General features: G+C 40.4%; 1 protein-coding gene across 2 annotated transcripts; it reads left to right on the top strand.

The window, feature by feature from the left end:
* Nucleotides 1-329: 329 nt before the first annotated feature.
* LOC143159750 (glycerol-3-phosphate acyltransferase 3-like) lies at nucleotides 330-26,002 on the top strand. Of its 2 annotated transcripts, none has more exons than XM_076337066.1 (12): nucleotides 330-394; nucleotides 890-1,069; nucleotides 16,946-17,216; nucleotides 18,371-18,445; nucleotides 19,127-19,216; nucleotides 20,144-20,237; nucleotides 20,526-20,641; nucleotides 22,050-22,105; nucleotides 22,455-22,540; nucleotides 23,332-23,460; nucleotides 24,581-24,660; nucleotides 25,119-26,002. In XM_076337066.1, exons 3-12 carry the CDS (start codon nucleotides 16,972-16,974, stop codon nucleotides 25,231-25,233), a joined length of 1,086 nt encoding a protein of 361 aa, XP_076193181.1. In that variant the 5' UTR covers nucleotides 330-394; nucleotides 890-1,069; nucleotides 16,946-16,971; the 3' UTR covers nucleotides 25,234-26,002. The 2 variants fall into 2 exon arrangements, with proteins under 2 accessions (XP_076193181.1, XP_076193182.1); XM_076337067.1 differs by lacking the exons at nucleotides 330-394; nucleotides 890-1,069 and adding exons at nucleotides 7,824-8,099; nucleotides 15,256-15,328 and having other exon boundaries at nucleotides 16,928-17,216.
* Nucleotides 26,003-26,959: the final 957 nt, after the last annotated feature.

Below are 26,959 nucleotides of genomic sequence, written 5' to 3' on the forward strand. Positions count from 1 at the left end.
GCGGCGGGGCGCGGTCTCTCCTCAGCCAGCTGCCCTCCCCGCGCGGCGTCAGCCCTCACCTCCACCGCGCTCGCTTCAACCCTCCCTCGCTCTCCCGGCCTCTTCCCGCCTCCTGCCCGGAGGCACAGCAAAAGCAACCCTTTCGGTTTGCCTTAAATGGTGCAACTCTTAAGTCTAAATTCCTGCCTTGTTTTTACCCTTAAGGTGAAACAGTGCTCCGATTTAGGAAGGCTGTTGAGACCCCTGTGTCTCAGGGATGGCTTCTGGAGCGAAGGACTGCAGGTGCAGCAGCAAGGGCTTGTTCCTGAGGGCAAGGTGAGGTGTCCTGGCCTCAGTGATGCCTGCCAGTCACCTGCCTGCAAGCTCTGGGACCTGATGTAGCTCCAGGCTGAAAGTGAGGATCTGTGCTTATAGACGCGCCTCATTGATCTGTACTAAGAGCTTTAGTAAAGCATCAAAACAGCATTTAAACTGAGCTGCCTGGCTCACATCATCCAGCTGGGAGTGTGGGTGGAGTGAGCTGTATTCATGTCCTCGGAGTGGGAGGATTGTGTCATGCCAGCCTGCAATGTCGAAGAGGCATGGCACTGGCTGAGCTGATATCTATAACAAGGTTGTACCTTTTGAAACAGGACGTGCAGCTGTGAGTATGTCTGGAGGTGTGCTATACTGTTTAGGATCGTAGTGAGAATCTTCTGAGTTAATAAGCTAATAAATTGTGATAAGGAAGTAATAAAATGATAATGCTAAACAAAGATCTGACGGCAGTAAATTGTATGACTTCTTCCTAAGATACAGACTGAGTTTGCAGAATGTATGTTTTGTCTTTTTTCAGTAGTCACATTTTACTTCTTTTTAATATTTGTAGTAACATTTTTTCACATTCTAGCAGGTGTTCCTGACCATATCAGCCAGAAGAAAGCTCTAGAAAAAAATTTCAGGAAGGGAGAGTTAAAAGTGACAGCGTTCTTTGAAATGTGATCAGAGATCTGGTCTAAAGGCCGCAGGAGTTTTTCCCCTTCACTTCAGGAGAGCAAATGTTTGATTTCATCCCTCACCAGGACTATAGGTAAGCATATTCTTAGCCTTAGACATTCATTTCCTGACTCCTGAAATAGGATGTATGCTCCTGTGGTCTTTCAAGAGGTATTTCCACGATTTTGGGGTCTCACGCATGTATTTTTAGGTTGCATATAAAATTAACCTTTTTAGTGCAATTTCTTTTCCCTTAAAATTTGTTGGCAAGATTTAGAAGGAGAATGGTTAGTTCTGGCATATTTACATTTAAATAACATTCCTTAACTATTATTTAAAATATGCGAATGGTGCCAATATTTAGAAGAGGAAAATTGTTGTGATTCTTACCTGTTGTCACAGTGGAGAAAGGGACCAGCTAAGACTTTTACTTCTCAACATGCTCATAAATGATCTATATCTCTGAATAAGGGGGTGATGAGTCTCCAGATGATACAGAATGATTGATAAGATTAATGGGAAAGAGCTAGCATGCATTTCTTGCAATGCAGGCCACGTGGTATTAAACAAATGGGTAATAAGTACAACACAACTGAAGTGATACATTGCAACAAATGACTCCATTATGGACCACGTTGCCATGGTGGAGGCAAAAAGAACAGATGGATATGACCAGCTTTCATAGCTGTTTGTGGAGAAAATGATGAAAGCGGACATGAATGCTGACATCTTTCAGAAATAGCCCCAAAGGACCCTGTGCTGTGATTGCAGTCACTCCTAAGCCAGAGCTGTGAGAAAATTTTATGCATGTAATCAATGCAATAAATGTTGGGCATTGACAAATTATTCTATTACATTCAGCATCGATGATACACAAACCATATACAAGATTTATATTGACAATATATGAGATATATATTGACTGTCATGTAATGCCTACACATCTGATGGGCATCTATACATTGCTGAGGCAAACAAATGTAGTCAGAACATATAGTGGACTTCCTGCTTTTGTGATACAAAGACGCAAGCCTGTTGTAAGCTACAGGATATGATAAGCGAGGTTCTGTAATTGTTGCATTTATCTTGTGTGGAAACAATAATGCTTGTGTGGTCAGAGCTAAATGTGTTACAGTCATCTTAATGAGTGATACAATACTTAAACATGCTTCTTCAGTGTTTTCATAATTCAGCTGTTGATGGCCAAAGATAAACCATAAATAGCACAGTCTTACTGCGGTCAGATATAAACACAGATCTGTTTAGTGGTGTAGATGGGATCTGTGCAGACCTAAAGAGCAGCAGACATAGATCACTCAGAGTATGAATGCAGAGTGGATATTTGCACTTTAGTGCATGAAGACAGTGTGGTTTCCATAAATAAATATTGCACCTGACATTGCTTACCATGCAATAGGTGATCTTTAAGGTTATTCTGGCCTTTTGGAGGATTTTTCACAAGTGAAGCATGAACCTCAGTCTTGATAAAAATCGAAACAAAACTACCAGAGATTATTTCACCCTTGAGTAGCAATCAGGTGAGGAGTTTGCTGAATGTGAGGTTGAAACATTGAGAAGATATAAGCAAAAACCAAAAGGACCTTTTTTTTGTTATAGCTGGTAAAAGTTTAATCGAAAAAGAGGTATTCTTAGTAGTTTTCATGTGTGAGTACACACACTAGAATTAATGGAGTGCAGAATGCTCTGGTCAGTCCTGTTTGAAAGACTTTCTTATCCTGCAAAACACAATCCTGGTACCCCTGGATGTTAAGAGATGCTGGGAAATCAGCCCAGGTTTGTTCTCTTTGACTTTGTGTCATTGACTTACAGGACTTTTCTAAGTAGTTCAGTCTGCTTTGCTGTCTTTGTAGCATGGCAAAACTTGCATAGAAATACCAGGGAGCCCTACAACTGGAGTCAGAGGAACAATTTGAGCAATAGTAATACCTTCATGTGCATAATGACAATGCTAGGGTGTACTTCTAGATGTAAGCAGCTTTTGATCATGTTGCAGTTCAAAACAGGTAAACAATATACCCTGTATATTTACTGTAAAAAAGAAGATCAACTGATAGAAGATTGACCATGATTGATAGTCATGGAGCCTATTGTAATTTGCCTCAGGTAGAAATATCTCTTTGTTAACATGTAGGGAATGTATTACTTCAACATCTGAAGCACCACCTGGCTGAAGTTGATGGTTCAGTGCTCTTTTGGAACAGTATCTGCTAGGGACATACGATTTTCTGGTAGTCTGATAAGAAAGGCGTTACAAGAAAGGCAGGCTGGTATCAGCTGCAAACTCTCCTCTGTGACATCCCTCCAGGGATCTTTTGGAGTCACTGGAATAGTTAGTATTGGACAGGAAGGAGGCATACCTGGAAAGAGCGGTTCCCAAAATTTCTGTGACTGTGTGGTTCCTTCTCTTTAGAGGCCATGCTGAGTGTTCTTTCCAGTCCGTGTCCGCAGTAGGTAACATATCAGAGGGAAGGCAAAACCATAGTGGCGCTCCTTGAAAGCTGTTACGTCCTATTGCAATTTTTATCTGTTTACAGTGTATATGCACCTGCTTGAAAGATGACTGCTGTATAGCCACTCCTGTGCAGGAAAAGGCTGTTTATACCCAATTTAACCCTTCCATATAAGGTGCTACAGATAGGCAGAGGTCAGTGCTGTGTTTGCTTTTCCTTGCAGTGAAAAATAAATGGGTCGTAATTCTGGTTCCCTCAGACAATTGCAAAACATTGCCTAATAATAAGAAATTAGTAGAATGACCTCAAGGATCGAGAGCCAAGAGTAGGCAGCTGACAACTACTCCATCTCCTTCTCATTTCTGTAGGAGACCAGGAATATCTTCATTGTTTCAAGTGAATTTCTTATGCTTGCAGGTGTCAATTTGAGATTCATTGAATTAAAGGAGCTTTGCTCTTGAATTCATCCTGTGTCACCAGCATTGCTTTCTTCTAAGTTGGATTTCATTCTTCCAAATGAACAGAGAATTTTGCACATTAAGTGTCTTGCGACTTTTCATGACATAGAGGGTACTTCATTATAAAGAAGTGCTTGTAGTTATTTGGTATAAATTCATCAGCTGTTATTTACTGGACCTCGCAAATGAGTGAAACTACATTCTGTTGCTGCATGTTTATTTGAATTATTTGCAATACCTTCACACTTCTGGATAAAGTATCTCTTCCAGCTTCAAAACGGACATGATTGCAGCAGGCTGGCTATTGGTAAGAGAGATAAACACGAGAAGGGCAGAGTAATGACATGCAGAAGCTCTGTTTAGTCAGTGGATGGCAGAGCTAATTCTTAAAGAAATTACTGTGCCAAGGAGTTTTGTATAGCCCCTTCACAAACTGTAGTTATTCAGCTCATAGTGTTGGATGCATAGCTATTCATACTGGAATTTGACAAACATGTACATTTCAGTGGTTCTTTTGAAATAATTAAAAAAATCAATGACTGTGATGGGGGTGTAATAAGCTATGCCAACTTTCTGACTGGAAAATAGGAAGCTGTGTTATGAATTGCCTGGAGAAATAAAGAATTTCCTTTCTTCTTCACATCACAAGCAAGTGCATCACCTTCGTACAGGGCAGAGATACAATTCAAGTCTGGATTTACCTCTATAACAATCCCGAGTGCTTTGGAGTTAAGAAGTAGACCTGCTTTGACCACCATGTCTCAGTTGTTTCCATGCTCATGATCCCAAGAGCAGAAAGATGTTTTAGAAGCTTTGCCAGCCACTTCTGGCAGAAAATTAACCAAGCCTGAACTCCTTGGTTGTGACTGGACCAATTCCAGTACTCAAGCTCATGCTTTAGTGCTTTTTGGGACAATTTTCCATTGCATTAGAATTTTTATTCCATACTGTTAAAAGGTAGACGTAGAGGCTCTTCTTGATTTCGGCGTCGTTCCCAGTTTGGGTGGTTTTGGTGTTTGTGGTTTTTTTTTTTTTTTTTTTATCCTCCAAACCATGTGACATTAAAGGTTTGCAATAGAATAGTAAGAACACTGAAATGTTTTGCATGATTTCAGGAGGTACAAGGTGGATAAAGCAAAGAATAAAGATAAGAAGAGACCTGGCCACATGGATCTTGTAGCGCCTTTGGGCTAGATAGTTTGGCCACCTCAGTAGAGAGGCTACTAGCAACTCTTCATCTTCTTTCACTTCATGTGGGAATGCCATCCCTATGGCTTCCTCTTTCACAGCCCTGTAAGGGGCTGGGGCTCCCAGGCTGGCCCATGAATTCAAAGTGATGCTTTCACTGCAGTGGGTTGTTGCAGTGCTGCGTGTCCAGGAGCAAACTGAGTGGAATGGGTGTAGTAATTGTCTTTTGCTGTGTGGCAAATGTGACATGTTGGGTGAAAAGCAATAGACTGCCAAAGCCTCTCTGTTTTATTTGTTCCCCCTCCAAACCTGTTCTGCTTTTTTTTGGATATGCCTGTGATAGCTGTCTCGACAGCCCTCAGAAAACCTCACATGTTTTGGACTGAGTGGTTTGCCAGGGAAAATTATAGCTGACAAACAGCTGCAGTCCCATCATTCAGCATGATGGAGGGGTGAGCATGGGAGGGGTTTGCTTGCTCTCTGTTTTTTTAGAAGGTGGCAGGGAAGAATTACAGTGTCTGTCTGTGCTCCTGGTGCGGCAGGGAATATGACTTTTTAAGGGTTGGACAGGCAGTGCAAATGATAAGGTCTTGCAGGATGGAAAACAATTCTCCCTCCTTCAGGAGAAGGAAACCTCTTCTTCTTCCCCCCAGGGTAGGGGAGTCTGTCTTTCCCTCTCTGCTTTTAAGAAATGATCCCTCTTTTGTGAGCCTAGGCTTATTGCTGAGGCATCCCATTAAGAGAGTCACCACACCTTCCTGTTACTTCCTGGTGTGCTCTCAATACTTCATTTCGCCCACCTTTCCTGCCTCAAATCAGGTCCCAGAAACTACCTCCACCCTCCCGCCCACAAAGTTTTTAGCACCCAGACGACATGCATAGCGATCCCCTGTGCTGAGGCTGAAGGTAGCTATTCAGAGATGTGCTGCGTTGTGCCAGAGGATCAATGCCCACTCATCCATCTCTCTACCATATACCACCCTAGGGGATGTGAGTTAGCAGGGCAAGCCACTCGACGAAGAGACCAGAAATGAGAACGTAAGGAATGGTAGCTAAACAGAAGTGGGTGAGCAAAGCTGTTTAACAAACAATGAAACGTGGTTCCTAGAGAAGCCTAGAACTAGAGCCTTTTGGTGAGGCAGGTGAGAAATAGTGGGTACTGGTGTGCCTGGCAGCAGCAGTGTAATGGGAGAGAGGGGCTTGAGGTTGCCATTGAGAGAAAGAGCAATGGGAAGGCAGAAACAATTAAAAAACAAACCAGCAAGGTTTTGTAGAAGATATAGAAGGCTCAGAAAGAGGTCAGCAAGGGGAGAGAAGGTAAAGCAGGTAAATAATGAAAAGAAGATGCAAAAGAAAAGTTACATTGCTAAAGAAGATGCCACATAGTTACAAAGACCTGAGGGATGGCTTTCAGCAGCAAATCTGAAGATACCAAAGCTACTTGACTCATTATATGGCACAAGAAGCACATCATGGTATCATGTGAGCTTGTAACATGTCAGGAGCCTGCTTGTTGGTGCCTGGGTGCATGGTATAAACTAGAAGACTTAGTGGTGGTGCAACCCACTCTGATATCTGTGCTTCTGTTACTGACTGGAGAGTATTGGGTGCACTTGCTATGGAGGATCTTGGGTCTGCTTTCATTTCTAAGGAATCCAGTTTGCATGTACTGATGCCGCTCCACAACACAAACCGAACAACGGTCCATGGGGATGGGGATATTTTAAAAGGACAGCCCCAGCTTTAGACAAACATGCTAATGTAAGCATGTGTCAAGGAAATATCTTTTGTGGACCAGCGTATTACTATCTTGGAAGTTATGCCCTAAATGCTCATTCCACCAAGGTTAGTTAATTTATGCTGTGATAAGGTTGTAAATGAGCAGCTGATGGGCTCCTCTTAGGTTCTAGAGATACAGTTATTCACCTTTGTTTCTTCTGTGATGCATAAAAAAAGGCAGGAAAGGGGTCGGTGTAAGGGGCTGAACTGGGTCTTTCCTAAAAAATACTGAATTAAATTATTGGCATTTGATAGGATAGAAGGAGAAACCTGTTTATCTCTTGTATTTGAATTCTGTAGTTGAATAGATGCAAAGGTAGGTGACTTGCTACTTCACCACAGTGCATTTTATAACCCTGTAATACAGTTTGGCTAATTTCTTGTAGAGCAGTGGAGGGAGCAGGTTTTATTATTTTATACTGCCTGCTGAAATTTGCATCTCCATTTCACAGGTGTTATTAAAAAATAAAATAAAATAAAAAAGCCTGACCTGCACCTCAAGCCTCAGTTTGGTTCCTTTCGTCAAATACCAAAATGAGGCAGTCATTTCACCATGAAGTAGAAAGTCTGACTAAATAAGTCACTAATTTGAGCAAATGTCAGTTTAAGTGCTTAATGTGTATTAAATGAATTTTAGAAGAGAAGATTTTAGGCAGTCTGAAAACCATACCTACTTGGTTCTATATTGTAATTTTTTTGGTGGGATGCTTTGTGAAAACTAGTTAACACATTGACAGGTTTCCTTATTAGTAGCATCTTCTTACCTAACATATATTATTACTTACCATGTTTTTTCTTTCTTCCCCCCTGTATTATATCTGGTAAGTAAATGCTTATCAATTAAAAGGAAGTGGGTGGAGTTAGGGCGGGACAAGGGGTAGAAATTACATTATCATTGAGAGCATCTGTGGTGTCAGGCTTCAGAGGGCAGTAGCCTTCTCCTAGAGATAGCTTTGGCTCTTAGAATGTGTAATTTTTATTTGCCTCTGTCTCTTGAAGTTGCTGGATTCTCCATTACAGATGAGCATATATTCTCAGGAAGGCAGCAGGTTGGCGTTTTGAAGGAGCAAGCATGGAAGAAAATAGAGAGGGCCATGGCCTTGCAGGGGGCAAGATTTTGTCTATCTGGATGATTTTGTTTGTGGTGTTAGTCTTGTTGCCTTCGATGTTTAGAGTGTCATTGGGGATTTCTCATTTCTATGTGAAAATTGTAATAAAAATATTAGAGGTAAGTTGAGAATTGAGTTAAATTGGGTTACTATAGGATGTGTTTAATAAAAAAATAAAAATCTGTACATTTGATGTAGATGCCATAAAAGTCAGCAGAAAGAACTCCATTAACTTGGATGTGTTGTTTGCAGCTTTAACTTACGCGATAGTTCTTTTAAATGGTGTCTTTAATGATATCTAGTTATGTGCTGGGTTATAATCTGGTACTGGTTTGAGGTTTTCTTGGGTTAAAGTAGAGATTCCATGATATATTGTTTCTAGTTCAAGCTGGTTAGAATACTTCATGCTATACTTGTGACAAGTCAAATATAAATAAAAAGATGTATTAGTTTATGGGAGTTGGTAAGTAACAAGAACATGTATTTTAGATGTACATAAGTTTCAGTGGTTTTATTTGGATTATTTTAATGCTATTAATGAGTACTGTTCTAGGTAAGAATACTGACTGTGTGTGTTTGCTTCTTCCAGTTATAAATCTGGGGGATCCAGCAGTCACAAGTTCTGCTGTACGAGACTTGAGGAATCCATGCAACCTTATAAAAGTGTAATTTTCCTAGAGATGAACAGGTCATGGCTAAGATCCTCTTACTGCTGATATCAGTAAAAGTTTTCTGGGGCTTTTAATAAGCCAGAATTGCATTTAATTTATCAAGTCTGACTTTTCATATTTATCAGTGGCCAAAAGTAGGTGCTGTGAATTCATCATATTGTAACAGCGAAGCGTTTCTGTTTTCCAATAGATTAACTTTGTCTTTCTGGCATAAACCTGCTTTTCATGAATATACTTTCTATTTGTGGCAGAAAACTTATTACTAGTATTGTTACTATTATTAAGCTGTTAGAGCCATCTATTTGTGCAGTAGAACGTCTGTAACAATGTGATATAGTTAATATCATGACCATCTTACCTTGCTAATTTTGTCTTCTGTCTTATAATTTTTCTGTCTCTCTTTTTTTTCAATACTGATTAAGAGCTCTTGGGCAGGGACTGTCTTCAGCTGTATGAATGTCATTTAGCATAGTGTGCATGACTGCAAACTTTAGGGGTTACTTGTTTTTTTCAGATACTGATGTCAATGGGAAATGACTGCCTGCAGTGGCTATATGTAATATTGGCTTTTATATGTGATAATTTTTTTTTTTTAATCAGCCAGTGGTATGCTAATTAAATTCTTATTGGTACCCTGAGTGAGAGGCTTGTGGCACTTGGAATTGATTTCATCAGGCTCTCTCATATCAGACACAAACCTGAGGGGTCTTTGGACAGCTTTGCTACTGCAGTTGGCAGATATTAAAATAATTTCTGTATTTTTTTGTCCCCTGTGCATTTCCCAACTTTGAAGGACATTTGATCCACTCAGTGGGTGCTTTATATAGAAAGGCACTTCTCTTTGGAAAAGCACCTTAAATGTTTTTCTTTCCACAGTTTTCGTAACATGTTACGAGCATGATAATTTTGTGTTCATAATGTGGAGGATTAATTTATCAAAAAAGAAGTAATTAAGTTAATTGTTATGTGATCAGATATAGCTTTCTATGTCTAGTTCCCCATTGCCACAGCAGCTAACAACAGGAGGAGCGCAGCTTCAGGTACTGCAGTTCAGACTGGCTTGTTTTGTGCTTTAGTTGAAAGTTGTTCCCTAACTGTCCTGTGGGCAAAAAAGGATTTTCCTCTGTTTTCATTGTACGATTAATTTCAGCTGTTTTCTTTGAAGTATTGTTCAAATGCTTCTCATTGTGCCAAAAGAGTAACTAAGAGCTGTCTTGGTGGGAAATGGGAGGGAGAGAGGATGGAGGTAATGTTAGGTCTGTGCTTGTGCTGTGGTCCGCTTGGCTCTTCAGAAGTAAGGGTAGGGCTGGGAAATGTTGGGTTAAAGCTTGTGCATACAATTGCTGGGCCTATTCTTGGAGTCCTGGGTCTCATTCACCAGAATATGGCTGAAATTGCTGCTTGGGATACAGTTAGCTTTAAAGCAGGCTTATATGCGCCCTTTGTTCAAGAAATGAACGACTCGACATTGATAGCCTAGTGAAGCGTCGACTTGTTTCTAGCTGTGACATTATCTACCTGAGATCTTGCTAACAGGGTAACGCACAAAGACCATCCTTGGTTCCTGTTGTTAGCCCGAATGGTGAAATAGGATGCCTTACTGGATAGCTATGCTGAAAATGCTGAGAGCAGATGTTTAGTCATGTATTAGCACACTACTGACTGTATTGCAGGAATATCAGTGCTCTAGGAAGTACCAAACAACTGGTTGATGTTTCACCAAAAATCCAACCTTGAGCCCTACAACTGGATTCTCCATTGTGTTGCATTTGATTTGGTCTGTTATGTAGACTAGCAAAATTAATAGAAAACTTCTCACCTGAGAACACTTTATATTTGCTTCTTACAGCTGTAAATGACTACACAAATTGGAGGCAGAGGGAAAACATGTTTTATTTTCCTTCATGTTTTGTCAATTTGAGAAAAATAAGAGTAGAGACTCAAATCAAGGACTTTAAAGTCAAAAGATATATTTTCAAAGTTGTGTTTTCAAAGAAAGCATATCTGTAGCCCTTACTGAATTTGCTGGGAGCTCTAGGTGTTTTAGGATAAAGCCCAAGTTTGCAGATCTATTACTAAGCAATGAGTAATGGTGGCATATGATGAGATAAGTCATTTTAATTTCCTGACTTCACTGAGGTGTTTTAGCAGTGTGAACAGTGACTAGAACAAATGGGCAAGATGTAATCTATGTATGGAAAGAATTCGTACCCTTTGCTGCTTTTCCATCAAGGAATCTAGATACTTGATTTTTAGAAACAAAACAAACCTTTTTACAAAAGCAAGATTCAAGGTTTGAAAATTTGGGGGGTGATTGTTTTTGTTTGTGGGTTTTTTGGTTTTGTGTGGTTTTTTGTTTTGGTGGGGTTTTTTGTGGGTTTGTTTTTTGTTTTTTTTTTTTGAGTACATATGGATAGTATAATAGTAAAAGATCTCCAAGACATAACGTCTCAATTGCATAACTGTTAGCCCATAATTACTATTATTACCATTCATTTATCCTTAAAATATTTCTGGAAATTATAAAGATTAATTTGGTTTGGTTACTGATCGGGTTATTCTTTCCCATATGCTTGTAAGCTTTTATTTGTGAAATAACATGTTTTCTCTAAGCTTTGTATTTGCTTGTCTGTAATGGGGTTTGGTGGAAATGACAATACTAGCAAAGCTGTGCTAGGGATATTATTCCAGCTCTTTAGTGTTGCAGCTGCAAAAGAAAATGCATTTGCTAGAATGAAATCTACATCGTGCTCTCGCAGTCCTGTGGAGAGTCAAATAAACATGTTAAACAGCTGTAGCTCCATTTGCCAAGAATCTTCTGGAATTTTATGAGATCTGAGCTTCTGTTTGAAATTGCAGTATTGTTGTTTCTTGAGAAATACTCGCATGTAGGAAAAACATCAGCCAGCTAGTAATTGTGGGTATTCTTTGAATTGATAGCTCACTTGTACATTGAGGTAGCTAATATGCCGTAAACACCCACAGCTCACTGCTGTGCTTTCAAATACATGGTTATCCCGAGCTAACCACTATATCAAAAACCAAAGAAATGATACTTGTGCTTTTTATCCCAAACATTTGTTTGGGACCCTTCTCAACCTATTTCATCTGCCCTCACTAGAGCAGCCAGGAGATTTGTGAGTGCTTTTCACCGTCCAATTATGGAGAGTCACTGCTTGCACATCCTCTCAGACCTGCTATGTAATATGCAGATCATTTAATCTGGGTTCTTGTTTGGGATGTGAAAGGGGAAATGAGGCCAGACAGAAAGGACTGTTGGATGAAAAGGTCATAAGTGCTTGATCTTAGATGGTGATTTTAGCTTGCGCTAAAAACCTACTGACCTTCTCTTGTAATTATATTGGAAGACTTTACATGGAATAATTACCCTAAGGCCTTTGTTGCACATGAGAACAAAGCCAAGAAGAGGATTGAAAAAAAAACAGTGTAATGAGTGATTAGAAAAAGCTTTTGTGAGAACGTGGGAGAAGAGGTAGTAAAATATGGGAACATAGAGGAAGAGAGGCAAAACCGAATTATTACACAGTACGGAAAAATGGAGTACTGAACAACACACCGAACTGTACTTAAAAGGAAAAAGGGAGGAAAAACCATGAGGAGTGAGACTTTAAAAAATGAACATCCATATTGTATAGCTTTTCATACCATGTACTATGAAGAAAGTAATTAATATAATGAAGTATTAGGCACTCTTACTTTGTTCAGAATGTAATTATAGGAAGCCTCAAACAAACGGGCTGTTGGAGTTAAGCTGTCAAGTTTTTCAGTATTCCAGATGGGATCACCTGCTGGATGTTTGGACTTCTTGTGTCCTCATCACTTCAGAAATGGGAGGCAGGAAAGCACAGCACCTGAGTTCTCATTTGGTCAGCAAACTTAGGAATGAAGTTGCTCCATTTAATGCTTAAATTCTGTGTTAGTTGCAACATCTGTGTTTTTGTAAGGTATTTAAAACATCCTTTCATTACTGTTTTGCAACAAAGACCAGCATGACAGCTCTGTCTCAATACTGTGCAAAACAAAGGCGATCACAAAGCCTTATTTCATATTTTAAAAACAAATTAAACTTACAGATGCTACCGAATGCAGAACAACATAGAAACTACTCTGCTGGGTCAGTCCAGAGTTTGACCCAGACAGACAGCCTGGCTTTGACAGGCGACAACTCAATTGCTTGGTGAAAAGCTTAAGAGCTGCATGATTGAACAGCCATATTGCCAGGAATACCCTCGCAGCTGCTTGTTGCTTCAGCCTCCTGTGCCGATTCATGAATTAGGAGAGTTCTGTGTCCCATGATGATTTTCATCCATGTTTCTGTGTAATTGCTCCCATTTCAGATGATCTCTGGCAATATGTCCTGGACAATGAACTCCACAACTTAACTGTGTTTTGTGGAAGTATATTACCTTTTTCTTGCTCACACACTCTGCCTAACACTTTCATATGATGCTCCCCAGTTTTTGTACTAGAAGAGAAAACGGACAACTGTTCCTTGTGCACCTGCTCTGTGCCAGTCCAGACTTTGTAGACATCTGTCATACGCCATCTCAGCCAGCTCTTTTCCAAGCTAACAAGCCCTGTGTAACCGTTCACCTATTGAAAGCTCTTCCTCATCTGCCTTGTCCTCTGCCTTTGTAGCCTTGACTGACTATTTAATTACAGGCTGCCACTTTTGTCCCACTGTTTTCTGTGCTATGAGGAAGCTACTAGTATACTTTACTAGTAAACTTTATAAACTGTTGTTGGTTTTGACTTGTCTTGCTCATTTGAATTAGTTAACATATTTTTGTGAGTCAGCTTGGTCAGTGATTGTCATCCTTTTTCTACCTGGGATTCAAAAGCCAGCCTCCTTGAGGTATTCCAAATCCTTCAGGACAGTATGAGCAAGCTCATTTCTGGCAGTGCTTGCCAACTGGCAGGTGCCTGTTCATGTAGGAGGACCATGATGGGGAAGATAAAGGTGGTAGACAGGAGACAGCAAAGCACAGAGTAAGGCAAAGGGCTTTATTTGCCAAGCTAGGTGACTTTTATTTTTTTTCTTCCTCATGCCATATAACTATCCTAAAGGATATTGGGGAAGGGGTGAGGACCAGCAGTACATTATAAAGAGGTTAAGTTTGCCACATGTCTGCTTTTACTCTCTTTTGCAACATTCTTGTTCCTGTGCCGTATATTCTTTCATTTCTCAGTGTGTGGGCTGCTGTTTTCGTGACATCCTCTGGCTCCCCAGTTCTGAATGACTCTTCGTGTGTTGCAAAAGATTGAGACAGATGATGTACCAGTTTACCTTTCCTAGGGAATAATTGGAAAGTATAGACAAGATGAAGGTCTGCTTTTTTTTTTTATGGTGTTATAACAGATGGTTTACATGGAGTTTATATCGCATCACTGCCTATTCTGCTTTCTCTTTTTTCTTTTAAGACGGCTGGTTAAAAAAAAAGTCAACTAAGGGTAACTAAAATATCCTAATTATGCTGTGATAAAGTGTCCCTTTTTTGTTATTGACTTAAACTTCAATAGCTACAGAAGGAGCTGGTAGAGAGCATGCAAAACTTAAGGATGGCAAAAAGCTAGTCGATGTTGTTGGCATATGCAACACGATGAAATGTGGTGAAGACTTGAGATAAGCTTCGTGGTGATTTAAATGGCTGCGCATGTCAGTAAGAGGGAATTAAACTGTTTAGCAAGAGTTTATCCTGAAGCAGAAGGATGTATCCTTATCTGTTGTAGGTGGGAAGCCTTAATAGCAGGTGAGAACGTAAGTTGAGTGGGTCACTGATTCCTTAATAATGAGCAAAGCCTACAACGCAAGCATCCTGTGTCCTTTGTTAGGGCAGATATCTTGGCATAAATACGGGAAGGTACAGTACTCACGAGAGCTAGTATTTATATGTCTATATATGTATGATGAAAACATTCAAAACTATGAAAACTTCAAAAAATAGGCATATTGGTATACTTGATTTCACTAACAGAGGAGTTTTATGCTGCTCTGCACAGGGAGGAGAAACTTGGTTTAGCTCAAAAAGGTAAAGACAGGGAAGGGCGAAGGCTCATTACCAAAACTACTACTTCAGAAATACTATGGATGCGAAATGGTCCCTCGTCTGTTTTCTGTTAACAGAAACTGCATGAATGCCCTAAAACTGAGGTAATCTCTTTTATTCTTTAAAATCCATTTTTAGATCTATTTTTCTAGCATGTGTGTAATGTCAGTGTTAGTATTTTGCATCATTCTATTGCCTGAAGCTAACTGGTGAAGGGAGAGTTTTGGACCCATGGACCTCATAGAGTCTCTTAGGTAGCTCAGTAATTTGTGGGGCCCAAGGAAAAAAACAACTGCCTGTGTCCTGAAAAGAAGTTTGAGCCAAACAATTTTTCCTGAAAATGACAAAAGGTAATCTATGTAACAAATGAAACGGGAGGCGTGCAGGACAGCCTTCAGGCTGAATTTGAAAAATTGAAAATCTAAGACCTGGCTTCAATAAAAGAGGCTCAGACAATTCACCTAAGGTAATTACAGAATGCCTGGAAATGATGAAATGAAAACCATCAACATCTACTTTTCTTGTTTTGGGAACAGTGGGCCACCCTGCAGATTGAGGAGGGAGTAAAAAAGCAGAAGGCGCTGGCACTTGAAAATTTAATCTCCACGGGTAAGATCTCTGAATGAAGGTGACACAGCACTATTCATCTTGTAAAAAGGCAACTATTTTAATATCTTACCTAGAAAAGAGCAAACAGAAACATAAATGGCATCTGATATTAAGTAAGAAAACTGGAATGGCCAAAATGGAGTTTAATGGGCAAATAATTGCTGAAGTTACAAACCTACAAAAGAGACCTTAAGTATGTTATAAGCAAGGTAATCTGTGAATGATTGAGTCTTCTGAAAAAAAGGTGTTAGAGACTAGCGTGGGTATCGAAAGACATTGCTGATAAGCATTTGGGAAGCTGTCCCTGTTTTCATGAGTGTTTTGTACTTTCTGACTGCATCAGCTCTCTCTTTTTACAAGATTAGGAGGAATGAGTATTCTTTGCCCTTGACACTGCTCTGTATGGATTCTCTCTTGCTTCTTGTAACTCCTAGCATGCAAAAAGCCAGGGTCTCTCAAGTAAAGGAGCTACACCTTCCCATGGATCACAGTTACAATTTGCACTCTTCTCTAGGCATGGGGATAAAATCTGAAAGTAATTTTTTTTTTTCCTCTTCCCAACTATTTTTCCTTTCTTCTTTGACCAAAGGGGATTGGGTTAAGTTCTCATAGTAATCCTTTTACTTGTAGTGCCGTTTTTAGTCATTAGTCACGTAGGCTGCTTGGTTTGTTAGCTAATGAATTTCAGGTCTGATGATTTCCTGGACGTTGAAGGTTTGACTGAAGTGCAGCTGGAGGAAAGTTTTGTGATTCTGATCAGGGGGTAGTATGTTGATTAAGATAAATTAAATGTATTTTGAATAATGCATATTTAATGTCATCCAATACCCTCCCCCCCCCAAAAAAAAAAAAAAAAAGGCCAAACAAAAAAGCCAAGTGTTAGCTGGTATGAATCAACACAATTTTAGTCACTGTAACCAGCCAGATAAGAATCTGGTCTCAGAGTGACCTCAGCAAACATCACTGAGAGTTGCTGTGTGACTGTCCTATGAAGTGTAATTTTACAGATGTGGAGCATGAATGTGTTGTCATTCTTCCTGCACAATGCTTCTGTGTTACACTATGTATATCTCGGCGGGGGGGGGGCGAAATCTAGACATTTTGAAGTTTTGTGGTAGTGAGGTGACTCTTAAAGGAGAAGGGATGGGGGAAGAGAGAAAGCTCTGAGAAAATACCAGAGGAAGGTGTTTGTTACAGCTGGGAGAAAGTAAAACTAATCAACAGCAGCAAGAACAACTACACAAACACTGCCTGAATTTGAGTCAAGGCTCTAGGAGGGGTCTGCAATCTTGGCAGTGCACTGTTGATGTTTCTAGGTGTCTGTACATATGTGGTTTGGTAAATAACAATCAAGTAGGTGGTGTCCTCAAGGTTTTATTTGCAGCTTGCTCTGGATGCTGTTCTCTTTTCTTCAACAATTTAGTGGTGTTATATGGCATAGGATTAGAGAAGTAACTTGTGGAACTAAATGCCAGTATGTAAATGGGGCATAACAATGTAATTATGGTGCTTGGAGTAGGAGGAGAGCTATTTCTAAAAAGTATGTGTATTTTACTCTTTTTGGAATCCGTATTGTCCATTCCACTGTGTGGACAGAAGACTCATTTCCTCATGCAGGAATCATCCAGAGAGAGGAAACCTCCATGGAAGAGGAGATTGCTGGCCAGTGCCAAGGATGCTTCAACCTTGCTCATGTTATGTACTTCTCCAAGAAGGGGTGTGAGGCAGTTGCAGAAGACGAAGTCACCCGACGGTTCTCCTCTGAGGAGCTGGCATCCTGGAATCTCCTCAGCAGAACCAATGCCAACTTGCACCATGTCAGCTGGCAACTGACCGCTGTGTGGGTCATTGGGATCCTAATTCGGTATTGTCTCCTGATGCCTTTTCGGTGAGCCAGATGTAATTTGCTGGGATCTGTTTTTCATGTTACTTTTTACAAAAGACCTGAACTAACATGCCCTTGACTAGTGCAGAAAGGAGAACCTGGCATGACTTTGTTTTCCAAGATGCCATCGAAACTCAAATATCCCTAAAAGAAGAAGAAGGTTCTGAAGATGTACACTTTTCATGTTCTGTATGTTTTATTAGTAATTAATTTGTTTTTAAAATCCAGCAAAACTTTATAGAAATGATCTGGAGATCTTTTTGTTATGTTTCAACTCTTTCAACTGGAAGGATCAGGCTCTACCTGTCTAAGAGACAGGAAGACTGTATGCTGAACACTTGGGATTTGAAGCAAAGCCAGTGTTCAGGGAGCACAGGTCTGGATGGAAAAAAGGGACATCCACTTGGAATGTATTAAATCTTCAGACTTTTAAAGTTTTCTTTTAAGCAAAACCAGCCTTTATCATATTGACCAAACAGTTGCAAATAGTCATGCGTTCTTGTAAAGAGCAGGAGCTTTTAAAATTTCTTATTCCTTCGATGGGAGGACAGTATATTTAAAACATAGCTGCAGTGCATAGAGGGATTTCATACCAGTCAATCACATAGCAGAGCACATATGCCTGCGTGTAAACTTAGTTATGCAGCTTGAGAAGACAACATTTATGTAGAAATGGCTTCAATATTGGTTTTGCTCAGCCATTAGTAACCAATGATGTTTCACTTTCATGATTATATAGTAGCTTACTGCTTGGGTGGAAATAGGTACTGAAATTTCTGGATAGGTTTTTGAAAATGAAACGATGAGTCCCTTTTGGCACTGAGAAATCTCATCTGCATTAAAGAACACCAGCCACTACTCGCCGTCCTCTTTGAACGCAATGGTTTCTTTACCATGTGATAGCTTCAGATCAGGGTGTGGTGCTTTTTGGAACATAGGCTCCAGGCAGCACAAGGTTTTGTACTCAGTGCAGGATTGAGTGAAAACACATGCTCATATTATCCTGTTGGCCTTAACTGGTTTGTATTGCTAGTTAGATGCTGCTAATGGTGGAGGGAAGCATTGTGAAATGGATCAAAGGGTTAAGTGAAATATTTTCTTGCTTGCTCTTCCAGTTTTGCTTCTTAGCATTTAATTAGGATTATTTTACTTTGTAGCGTCTGCTTGGCTGTTTTCAGCATCCTCTTGCTGGTCTCGGCCACTACTGTAGTAGGACAGTTTCCAAATGGCAGGTAGGTGTTTGCTGAGGGCTCTTTCCATTTCTTTTTTATTTCTTTAAGGATTTGAATTAGTGTGTTGGAATATACTGCTTGAGTCCGGAGGATTAATGTGGATTATCATGGGGTGACTTTTTCTCTACTGCAAACTCATAGAGCACTATGAGAGAGGGTATGGCAATGGCATCTGAAAGTGGACATACAATGTAAGCCAGATAGGTACTGCTGGAAGCGTGTCTTAGAGTGGAAAATGGAGTATGCTCTACTTGAGTCAGAATAGGGCAAGTAAATCATCTGTCCTGAGCAATTCCATATTAATACTGTGAGATTGTTATGTCCTGTCAGTGCAAAAAACTCAAATGTGATTCACCAGCTAAATATTTTTACATTAAATTAATGTTAATGAATGAGTGAATAGCAGTTGCTTCCAGAGAAAATCTATAAAACAAAACCCTGACTATTATTTTCTCTGCTTTGAATCTGGTGGGTTTATAATAGATTACAGTAGAAGAATAGAACAAGAATATCTTTGATACCCGATAAGGTCCTCCTGCATGGCATTGTTAGTGCAATGAATCCTCATAATACGGTCTTTGTAATAACAGCTATTGGGAATAATTTGGAGAGTTTACATTACATTGTTCTGTGAGTGACTACATAGAACTGGAAATGTATGCGTGGCTTCATTTCTTTCAGAGTTAAATGCTGGCTGAGCAATCAGGTTCAGATGATATGTGCCACATTAGGTGTCCGATGTCTGAGTGGTCTTGTTCATTTCCACAACAGGTGAGTGACGCCACCCTGCTCCCGTTGGTTTGGTATTGATTTCTTACAGTACTCAATGTCTCAAGTTTCAGAGTGGGGTTCTTATTCCATTACTGCACAGATACTATGATGATGCGACTAGATCCAAGAAGCTGTTTGGATCATCTAGACTCTGTGAAGATGTTAGCATGCCCTGCTATGTTTTCTGTTGTGTATTGGCAGGGTATGCGAAGGTGAAGTGGTGCTGTGTTCTTGGTTGAGTATGCACTTAGATATTTTTCTCAGTGTTTTCCATGAACGTGTTGTAATCACACGCAAGAACGTCACCATAAAATGTTCAGCTGTTCTATTAGCCGATTTGTTTGGTAACTAATTCTTCATGCTCTCTCCTAAAGTAAGTTATGGATGGTATTTCAGTAAGTTTTTGTAATATCTTGCTTGCTTAGTGGTGGAGCTTTATGTAATGGAGGCTTCTGAAATATTTTTTTGTTTGTGGTTTAGAAAACAAGCAAAATCATGCTCTAGTGTCTTTGCTTTTAGAGTTTTAGTGTCCAAATGCTCTTTGATATATGCCTCTATGAATGGTAATGTATGCAGCTAAAATGCCTACTCCAATGAAGTCTCGTATTCTCAGCTAAAAGGAAACTGGTTTTGGTGAAATGCCAAAACTACTGAAATGTGAAGGGACTCTTGAAAGTATGAGGAAAGGTGACTTATCTGCTGTAATGTACTGCTAGAAGTTTTAACATTTATCATAGTAATATTAGTATTTTAAAATGTTTTGTGTTCTTCCACTTCCTATGGATCTGCAGATAAGCTGTGTGCCTGAAATGCATTTGTCACTGAGAGTCTCTATTGTGGATGTATGCTCACCGGATGGGCCACCTGATGTGGCCTGTAGTCTGGAGAATAAACACTAAGTAATTACTTTTATGGTTGTCATTGCAGGGAAAACAGACCACGGGAAGGAGGCATCTGTGTAGCCAACCACACGTCTCCATTAGATGTTCTAATCCTCGCCAGTGATGGATGCTATTCCTTGGTATGAACAAGAGAGTCAGTAAATATTGGTAATGTTGAGATGCCCGTAGATGTAGTGTTGGGTAAGAGGATAAACTTACTGGTAGAAAGAGTGGGATTTGATAGCATTCAAACTTGCATTCAGGACTGCAAAATAATAGACACAGGCAGGTATGTGCACACTTTTGATGCTTTTTGAGGATTCCTATCATTTGTGAACGAGCTTAGAAACTGATGCATCTGTGTTCAGAATTTTATCATTTAAGTGTGTGTGTGTTTGCATAGTAACCAGTTTCTTTCGGGCTTGCAGGTTGGCCAGGCACATGGAGGGCTTCTGGGACTTATTCAAAAATCTTGCATGCAAACCACTCAGCATGTTTTGTTTGAACGCTCAGAAATGAAAGACCGTCATCTGGTGAGGAAAAAGTAAGGTAGTGAGATGTTTGCTTAATTGTCCCGTCAGGTCTAGTAATTGTGAGGTCCAAGCATGAGTTGAGACTGTTCTCACCTTGCATCTCTCTTTGGTGGGCAGCTGTAGGTTGTCATCAGTGTAAGGTTTGGAACTGCTCCATCAATGAAGGTGCAGGGTGTAGCAATAATCTACTGAACTTTTGATCATTTGCCCTGTAACCTCTGGGAATTTTCACATTGCCACAATTGCCCTGCCTGCCACAGGTGGGAGTCTATTCATTCACTTCCGAGGCTGATGATTTGGGATGTCAGGACAGAAGTCGGAGTTCTGTCAGCACATCTGCTTTCCAGATCATGCCTTGCCCTGGTATGTTTTTCAACAGCTCTGAGCATCGAAGCTGATTATATCTGCTGTGAGTACAGGATAAAGGGAGGCTGACTGTAGCGCAAAAAACCAAAAACCAACCAAACAAAAAAAGACCAAGGTACCACCTAACTGCTAGAAGCTGGAAGAGCATCCTGGAGAAGTGTCTTAATATGTTTGCTTAATGCCTATGCTGCTCTCCAGGCCTGCTGTATTGATTCCTGGCAGAGACAGCATGTTGGACTTCAAGGACATGAACAGGATTGACTCAGTATGCCAGTTCTTATATTCTCAGGTGTTTACAGAGACTGTTCTTAGTCATCCTAAATCTTCATGAAATAGGGTGCAACGCACCTAACTTTAAGTAAGTATCTATGACAGTTTGTCCTTAGAAAAATGGAGAAGGTCCCCCCATGCCGGATCATTCTCTCCGGTTTTTTGATATCTGATGTTTTGGTTTTGTTCTTTAATGCAGACTGGAGAGGAACTGCATGCCTTTGAGTCATAGGAAAGACAGGTGTCTCAGAAAACAACAGATTTTGTGTGTCAGTAATCTGCTTAGTGGTAATACATTTGTTTTTAAGTGATGCAGCAAATGTAGTAAAATAGTGGCCTATCTCTTAACTAGATGTGGAGAATCGTTAGATACATATAAAGTTGATGTTATGAACTTAGAAGGCATGAAAACTTGGAATATGGAATATACTTCAGTCAAAAGAAAAGTTTGACTGTGTTCATAGCTGGAACCTGTCAAAGATAAATGGGAAGTGATTTTTACGTGCTTCAAGTACCACTGTTCTCTGGCTTTGTGTTAATTGGGTTAAAATGGTGAAATAAAACTGCATAGTTTTGTAGAAAACCTACTTTTGCAATTAGCAAGAGAGAACCTTGGAGATAAAGGCCTGAAACTAGCATACATCCTGGCTGAGGCTACTGACTGGCAAAGGGCAATTGGGCGAGGCAATTGTTTCTTGTCCTATGTAAGAGGTAATGGATGTTTAGATTCTTGGCCAAATACAAATACGAAGTATACACTGAAATTTTATTTTCTCTCCACAGAATTAGAGAACACATTGCAGAGAAGGCCAAACTACCCATTTTAATTTTCCCGGAAGGTAGGAAACAACTATATTGATTTTATTGCTCTTCTCACTTCTTGCCACTGAGTACAGTTTATTATACCCAGTCTTTACAAGTGAGGTGTTTGTTTTTAGTCTGTAGAATTAATTAGCTCTTGTGAGATATTAAAAGTCAGATTCTAGTATTTTACCACACTTTTATGACAGTCTATTTGCTTTAGCGTATAGCATAATGGAAGAGAGAACAGGCTCTGGGATTATGTTTCAGAACTGAAGCTTGCTTTCTCCTCTAGCAATTTAAGTCTCCTTAAGACAGTTTAGGAGTCATTTGCTGATACTTTTCTTAGAGTGGGTTAAACTCTTCATCTGTATTAATTCTGGCCAGGTACCTGCATAAACAACACATCAGTAATGATGTTTAAGAAGGGAAGCTTTGAGGTCGGAGGGACCATCCATCCAGTAGCAATCAAGGTAACCTATCTGCAGTTTCCCAAAAGTGGAAGGGTTATTTGCAGAAGCTTCTCATGTCAGAGAAGCTGTTCATGTGTAAACCTTAAAAAGGGGTTTGTTCTGTATGAATAAGGTACTGAATAAGCCCTGAAAAAACGGAATCTTTTTATGGTGCACAATGTCTTGCGGTTCAGTGCAGTATGGGAAATGTTTCACTGAGTATCTTTACAACTGGTTAGGAGCAACCTGAAAAGCACAGTTGCAATTACTATGCTGTGTGTTCAGTTCTGCCTGCTCTTTCTGTCCTAGCGCTCCTGGCTCTTGTGTGCTCTGGGATAAAGGCACTTCTTGGCACTTCCAAGGCTTTCTGAGTAGCTTTAGCCAAGTCACCCTAACTCTAGATATGTTAGTTACTTTTTCTGGAACTATGATGTTGCCTAATTTTATGGAAATTGTTAAAACTGGTGTGGGCGTTTTCAAGGAAACCTTTGTAGTCAGCATGCTGTAGATGACAAATCTTTACATTTTGAGTAGCTCTATCTTGTTATACTTGAGATGTGTTTCAATGTGACCCCCAACTGTCACGGTTTGGGGTCCTGCATTGCTTGTCAAGGTTAACTGTTATAAACTTGTCATAAATGTTGAAATGTGGAGCTTTAGTCTGAATTTACTGCTGCTTTTAGGAGGTGTGATTAGATTTGCCCCTGATTTAACAAGTTGAACTGTAACTTTGTGGCCAAAAAGGAGCAGCTTACGTGATTTAAACTAAGGTAGCAGATCATGCTCTTTTGCTTATTCTTCTTGTCTTCCAGTATGACCCCCGCTTTGGAGATGCGTTCTGGAACAGCACAAAGTATTCCATGATGACCTACATTTTTAATGTGATGACCAGCTGGGCTATTGTCTGTAATGTGTGGTACCTGCCACCAATGGTCAAAGAGGTACTTACGCTTTCGTATGTTTTGAAAATGCTCATAAAATGTTGTCTGGGAGGAAGTCTGCATTACTGTGCACCGTGTGTTGGCATTATGTTTGTGAATCTTTATTGACAACTTAATGGACAAAGGCCAGAAAGCAACACAGCACGGATATACATGGGTTAGTTATCTTCAAGTAAAAACTACTCTTGCAGATATTCAGACATTTCTGTACCATGCTCCCTATTGCTCCCAAACAGCTTCTTTACTTGGGTGTAGCTGCCTTGCTTTCCTCTGCTCCCAGAGACTAGAAGAGATGTTGAAATATGGTTTTATGCTGCAGGAGTCCTGCCCCTCAGCCTGGCACATACCTCCTTTTATGTATCGCTTCTGGAGTAAAAGATTCAGGCCTTCACTCTATACTGGGGTGCTTCTGCCTTCTGCGTCCCCCCTCTACCTCCATCTGCACAGCTTCCTCCCACCTCCTTGTTTCTCAGCCCTGCAGAATATCCAGCTAATCCTTTGCCCAGCAGCTTTACCCCATAACTTGGCACAACCTCTCAGCCCATTGCCCCTGGATACCTGACGTTGACAAGTGGTCAAGGCCTTCGCTCCAGCAATGCCCCAGTTTGGTACTGCCTGCCCTGGTCTTTGCTCAGCCCTAGTCTTGGCAGGGAAGCTGCTGTAATGCATCTATCTTCAGTCCTCTGCAGTTTGGGCAGACAGACTCCTGTGAACTCACAATAATTCACTGATCCTGAATGCACCAGGCCCCAACCCTGTTCAAGGCACCCCATCTCCTCCAAGGGTGATCCTGTCGGTGTGTTCCCAGCTTCAGACTGATACTGAAGTACTGGGAACAGATGCATCCCCTGCTCTGGCCAGACCTGTGACCTCACGCTGTGTGTTGTTTGAGATTGCCCCAGAAACCACAGAGCCTCTCACTTAGTTCTTTTTGGCACCAAATGGTGGCAAGCCAGGCAGCGTTCCCCAGGACCAGCTGGAACTGCCCTGCAGGTCATGTTTGGCTTGTGGGCCTGGCATAAACCCAAGTGCCTGCTGTCCAACAAAAAGCATCTCTTTAAGTGAGACATGGAGGAAATGTTTAAGTTGCAAAGCAAATTATTCATATATTTTTTTTCAGGAAGAAGAAGACGCTGTTCACTTTGCCAACAGAGTCAAGGCTGTCATTGCTGCTCGGGGAGGAATGTCTGTGCTTCCTTGGTAAGAAGCAACACCCTTGAGGTTGGGTTTAAAGCATATTTAGGTGTTCTGTATTCTGAAACATTAGCCTGGAATCTTCTAAAACTTCTTCCAGATTTGCTTTGCTTGGGCTGTACTCCATCACCCTTACTGACTCAGAAAATATTACTTTATTCCTTGAACAATTCCACTAGAATAAATAGACTGATATAATATAAAAAGAGAAACGGAGCTGACAGGTGGATCTAGCGAGCAGGTAGTATTTGGTGAAAATAACTTGCCTGTTAAATGCTGGATTAAAGGAAGGGCAATGCTTGTGTTGTGTGGTAAGTCTTGGCAGTACAGATAATTTATTATTGTATTGCAAAAGCCAACATTTAGGGTGAAAACTCCTTTGACTCCATAGTCTAAATATTGTAACGTTTTTCTGCCTTGACCCTGAAGTGAGCTCAAGGCTGTTTCTTTTCTGTATCTTTCAGGGATGGGGGACTGAAAAGGAAAAAGGTCAAAGAGTCTTTCAAGGAAGAGCAACAGAAAAAATATTGCCAGATAGTAATAGAAAATGGATCTGTGGGAGACGGAAATGTTTGTTAAATGGTATTTATTTTATCTCATTTTTCCATGACTTCTCTCAACCAGAAAATGGGCTATTTTTTATATTAAAACCGACATATTTTCCTTCTGTCCCTCTAAGATATTTTGCATATGACACAGCAGGGAAATCATAAAGAGATAGTATTTTGTATTAAACAAGGATATAATTTTATAAATAGGAAGATTTACAATATACTAGTAAAATTCTCTCCAATGTTGAGTGAGAAGAATCTGCAATAAAATTACCTAGGTTCATTAAAACACCATTTTTTAAATCTTTGTGCTACCCTAAAGACTTAAATGGTAGCTTCTTAACTCGTAATAAAACACCTCTGTACTCCTAGCCTCTATCAATGACTTGGACTAGCAGTTTTCCTGTGAGCCACAATCACTGTGTTGCTGTAGAGATAGGTCTCCTGATGTCGGAAGACATTAAGCAGTTCACCAAAATACGTTTTCTGAATTGCAAGTTGGAGAGGAAGTGTTGGATGTCAGAGGGAAAGAGGCAGTTGCTGCCTTTCCACTCCATGTCACAAGACCAGGGATGGCAACGTAGGAAGTTTTTCAGGGTCCCACTGACAAACAGCAGAACAGTGTCCAGAGCAGCGTGTCCCTGATGCCTGGGTGTGTGATGCTGGGATAAATTAGTCACAGCCAAGGACAACGTTGTAGAAAAATATATCGTATTTTTAAATTATATTGTGTCTTCTGATTTTTGCTATATCCCTTTCTCTGTATGCATTGCACAAATTAAAGAAAACATATGATGTGACCTCCATTATCCTCTGTTGTAATTATTTCTGGATAGCTACCTGCTTGTGTTACCGCTTGATGTGAACGCTACTGATTTGCTCTCTGACAAGCCCACCCTCCAGAAATAAATAGAGCAAGTGCACTTAAGGAATCTGAGATGGAAATATTTCTGTCACCTATAGTATTTCTTTGTATAAAATATTTACTCTCCTGTTAAGTAGCTCCCACGTGGAAGAATCTGGCTTCTTTAATGATCTGAACATCACTAATGAAGCACACACGAATAGGTGTTATTTTGCCCAAGGTGCTTTAAGACAGGTGAGTTGGTAAGGACAGTTAATCAGGTTTACATGACAGCAGCCCATTGACTGGGGTCTCAGCAGAGAGAGAGCGCTCCTGCCATGGTGAGCACAAATACACCCTGCAGAAAGACGGGTGCACAGATACAACGCTGCCCAGCCCTGGAGAGTCTAGAAAACTAATATTCAGGGGAGAGGCTAACAGAGGTGATAACTGCCCTGAGGCTGCATGGCACAGAAGTAGCACAGAACTGAGCACTCATCTTCTGTGGCCAGGCCTGGCCTATCATCCCTGGGTTTAGTTGCTACAGGTATGTGAATTCTCTTGGTGGATCAGTCAGTCCAGTGTCATAGGTAAGCAGTAGGAGAAACTGCCCTTTTTAAAAGGTATTAGCCACCCGGGTAGGGAGAGTGCTAGCAGTATGTCTACAGAGGAAAACTGCTTTAGGCTCTCTTATTGCAAAAGAGGTCTGCTTGCTCCTGACTAGTAAGCTGTGCTTCCATGTCTGCTGAAGCTGTTGATTTAGTTTCTAAGTATAAAAATCTGAAGAAATGTGACAGACTATCCTGGTAACTGTTAAATCTCTTCAGTGTGCCAGAGTTTAAATTTGGGAGTTTTTCCTTCTGTGTGACTGATGTCTGAAAGTCGCTAACGGAGACCGCAGTTGTATGCA

The sequence above is a fragment of the Aptenodytes patagonicus genome, chromosome 4 (genome assembly GCF_965638725.1).
Source record: "Aptenodytes patagonicus chromosome 4, bAptPat1.pri.cur, whole genome shotgun sequence".
Classification (NCBI taxonomy): Eukaryota; Metazoa; Chordata; class Aves; order Sphenisciformes; family Spheniscidae; genus Aptenodytes; species Aptenodytes patagonicus.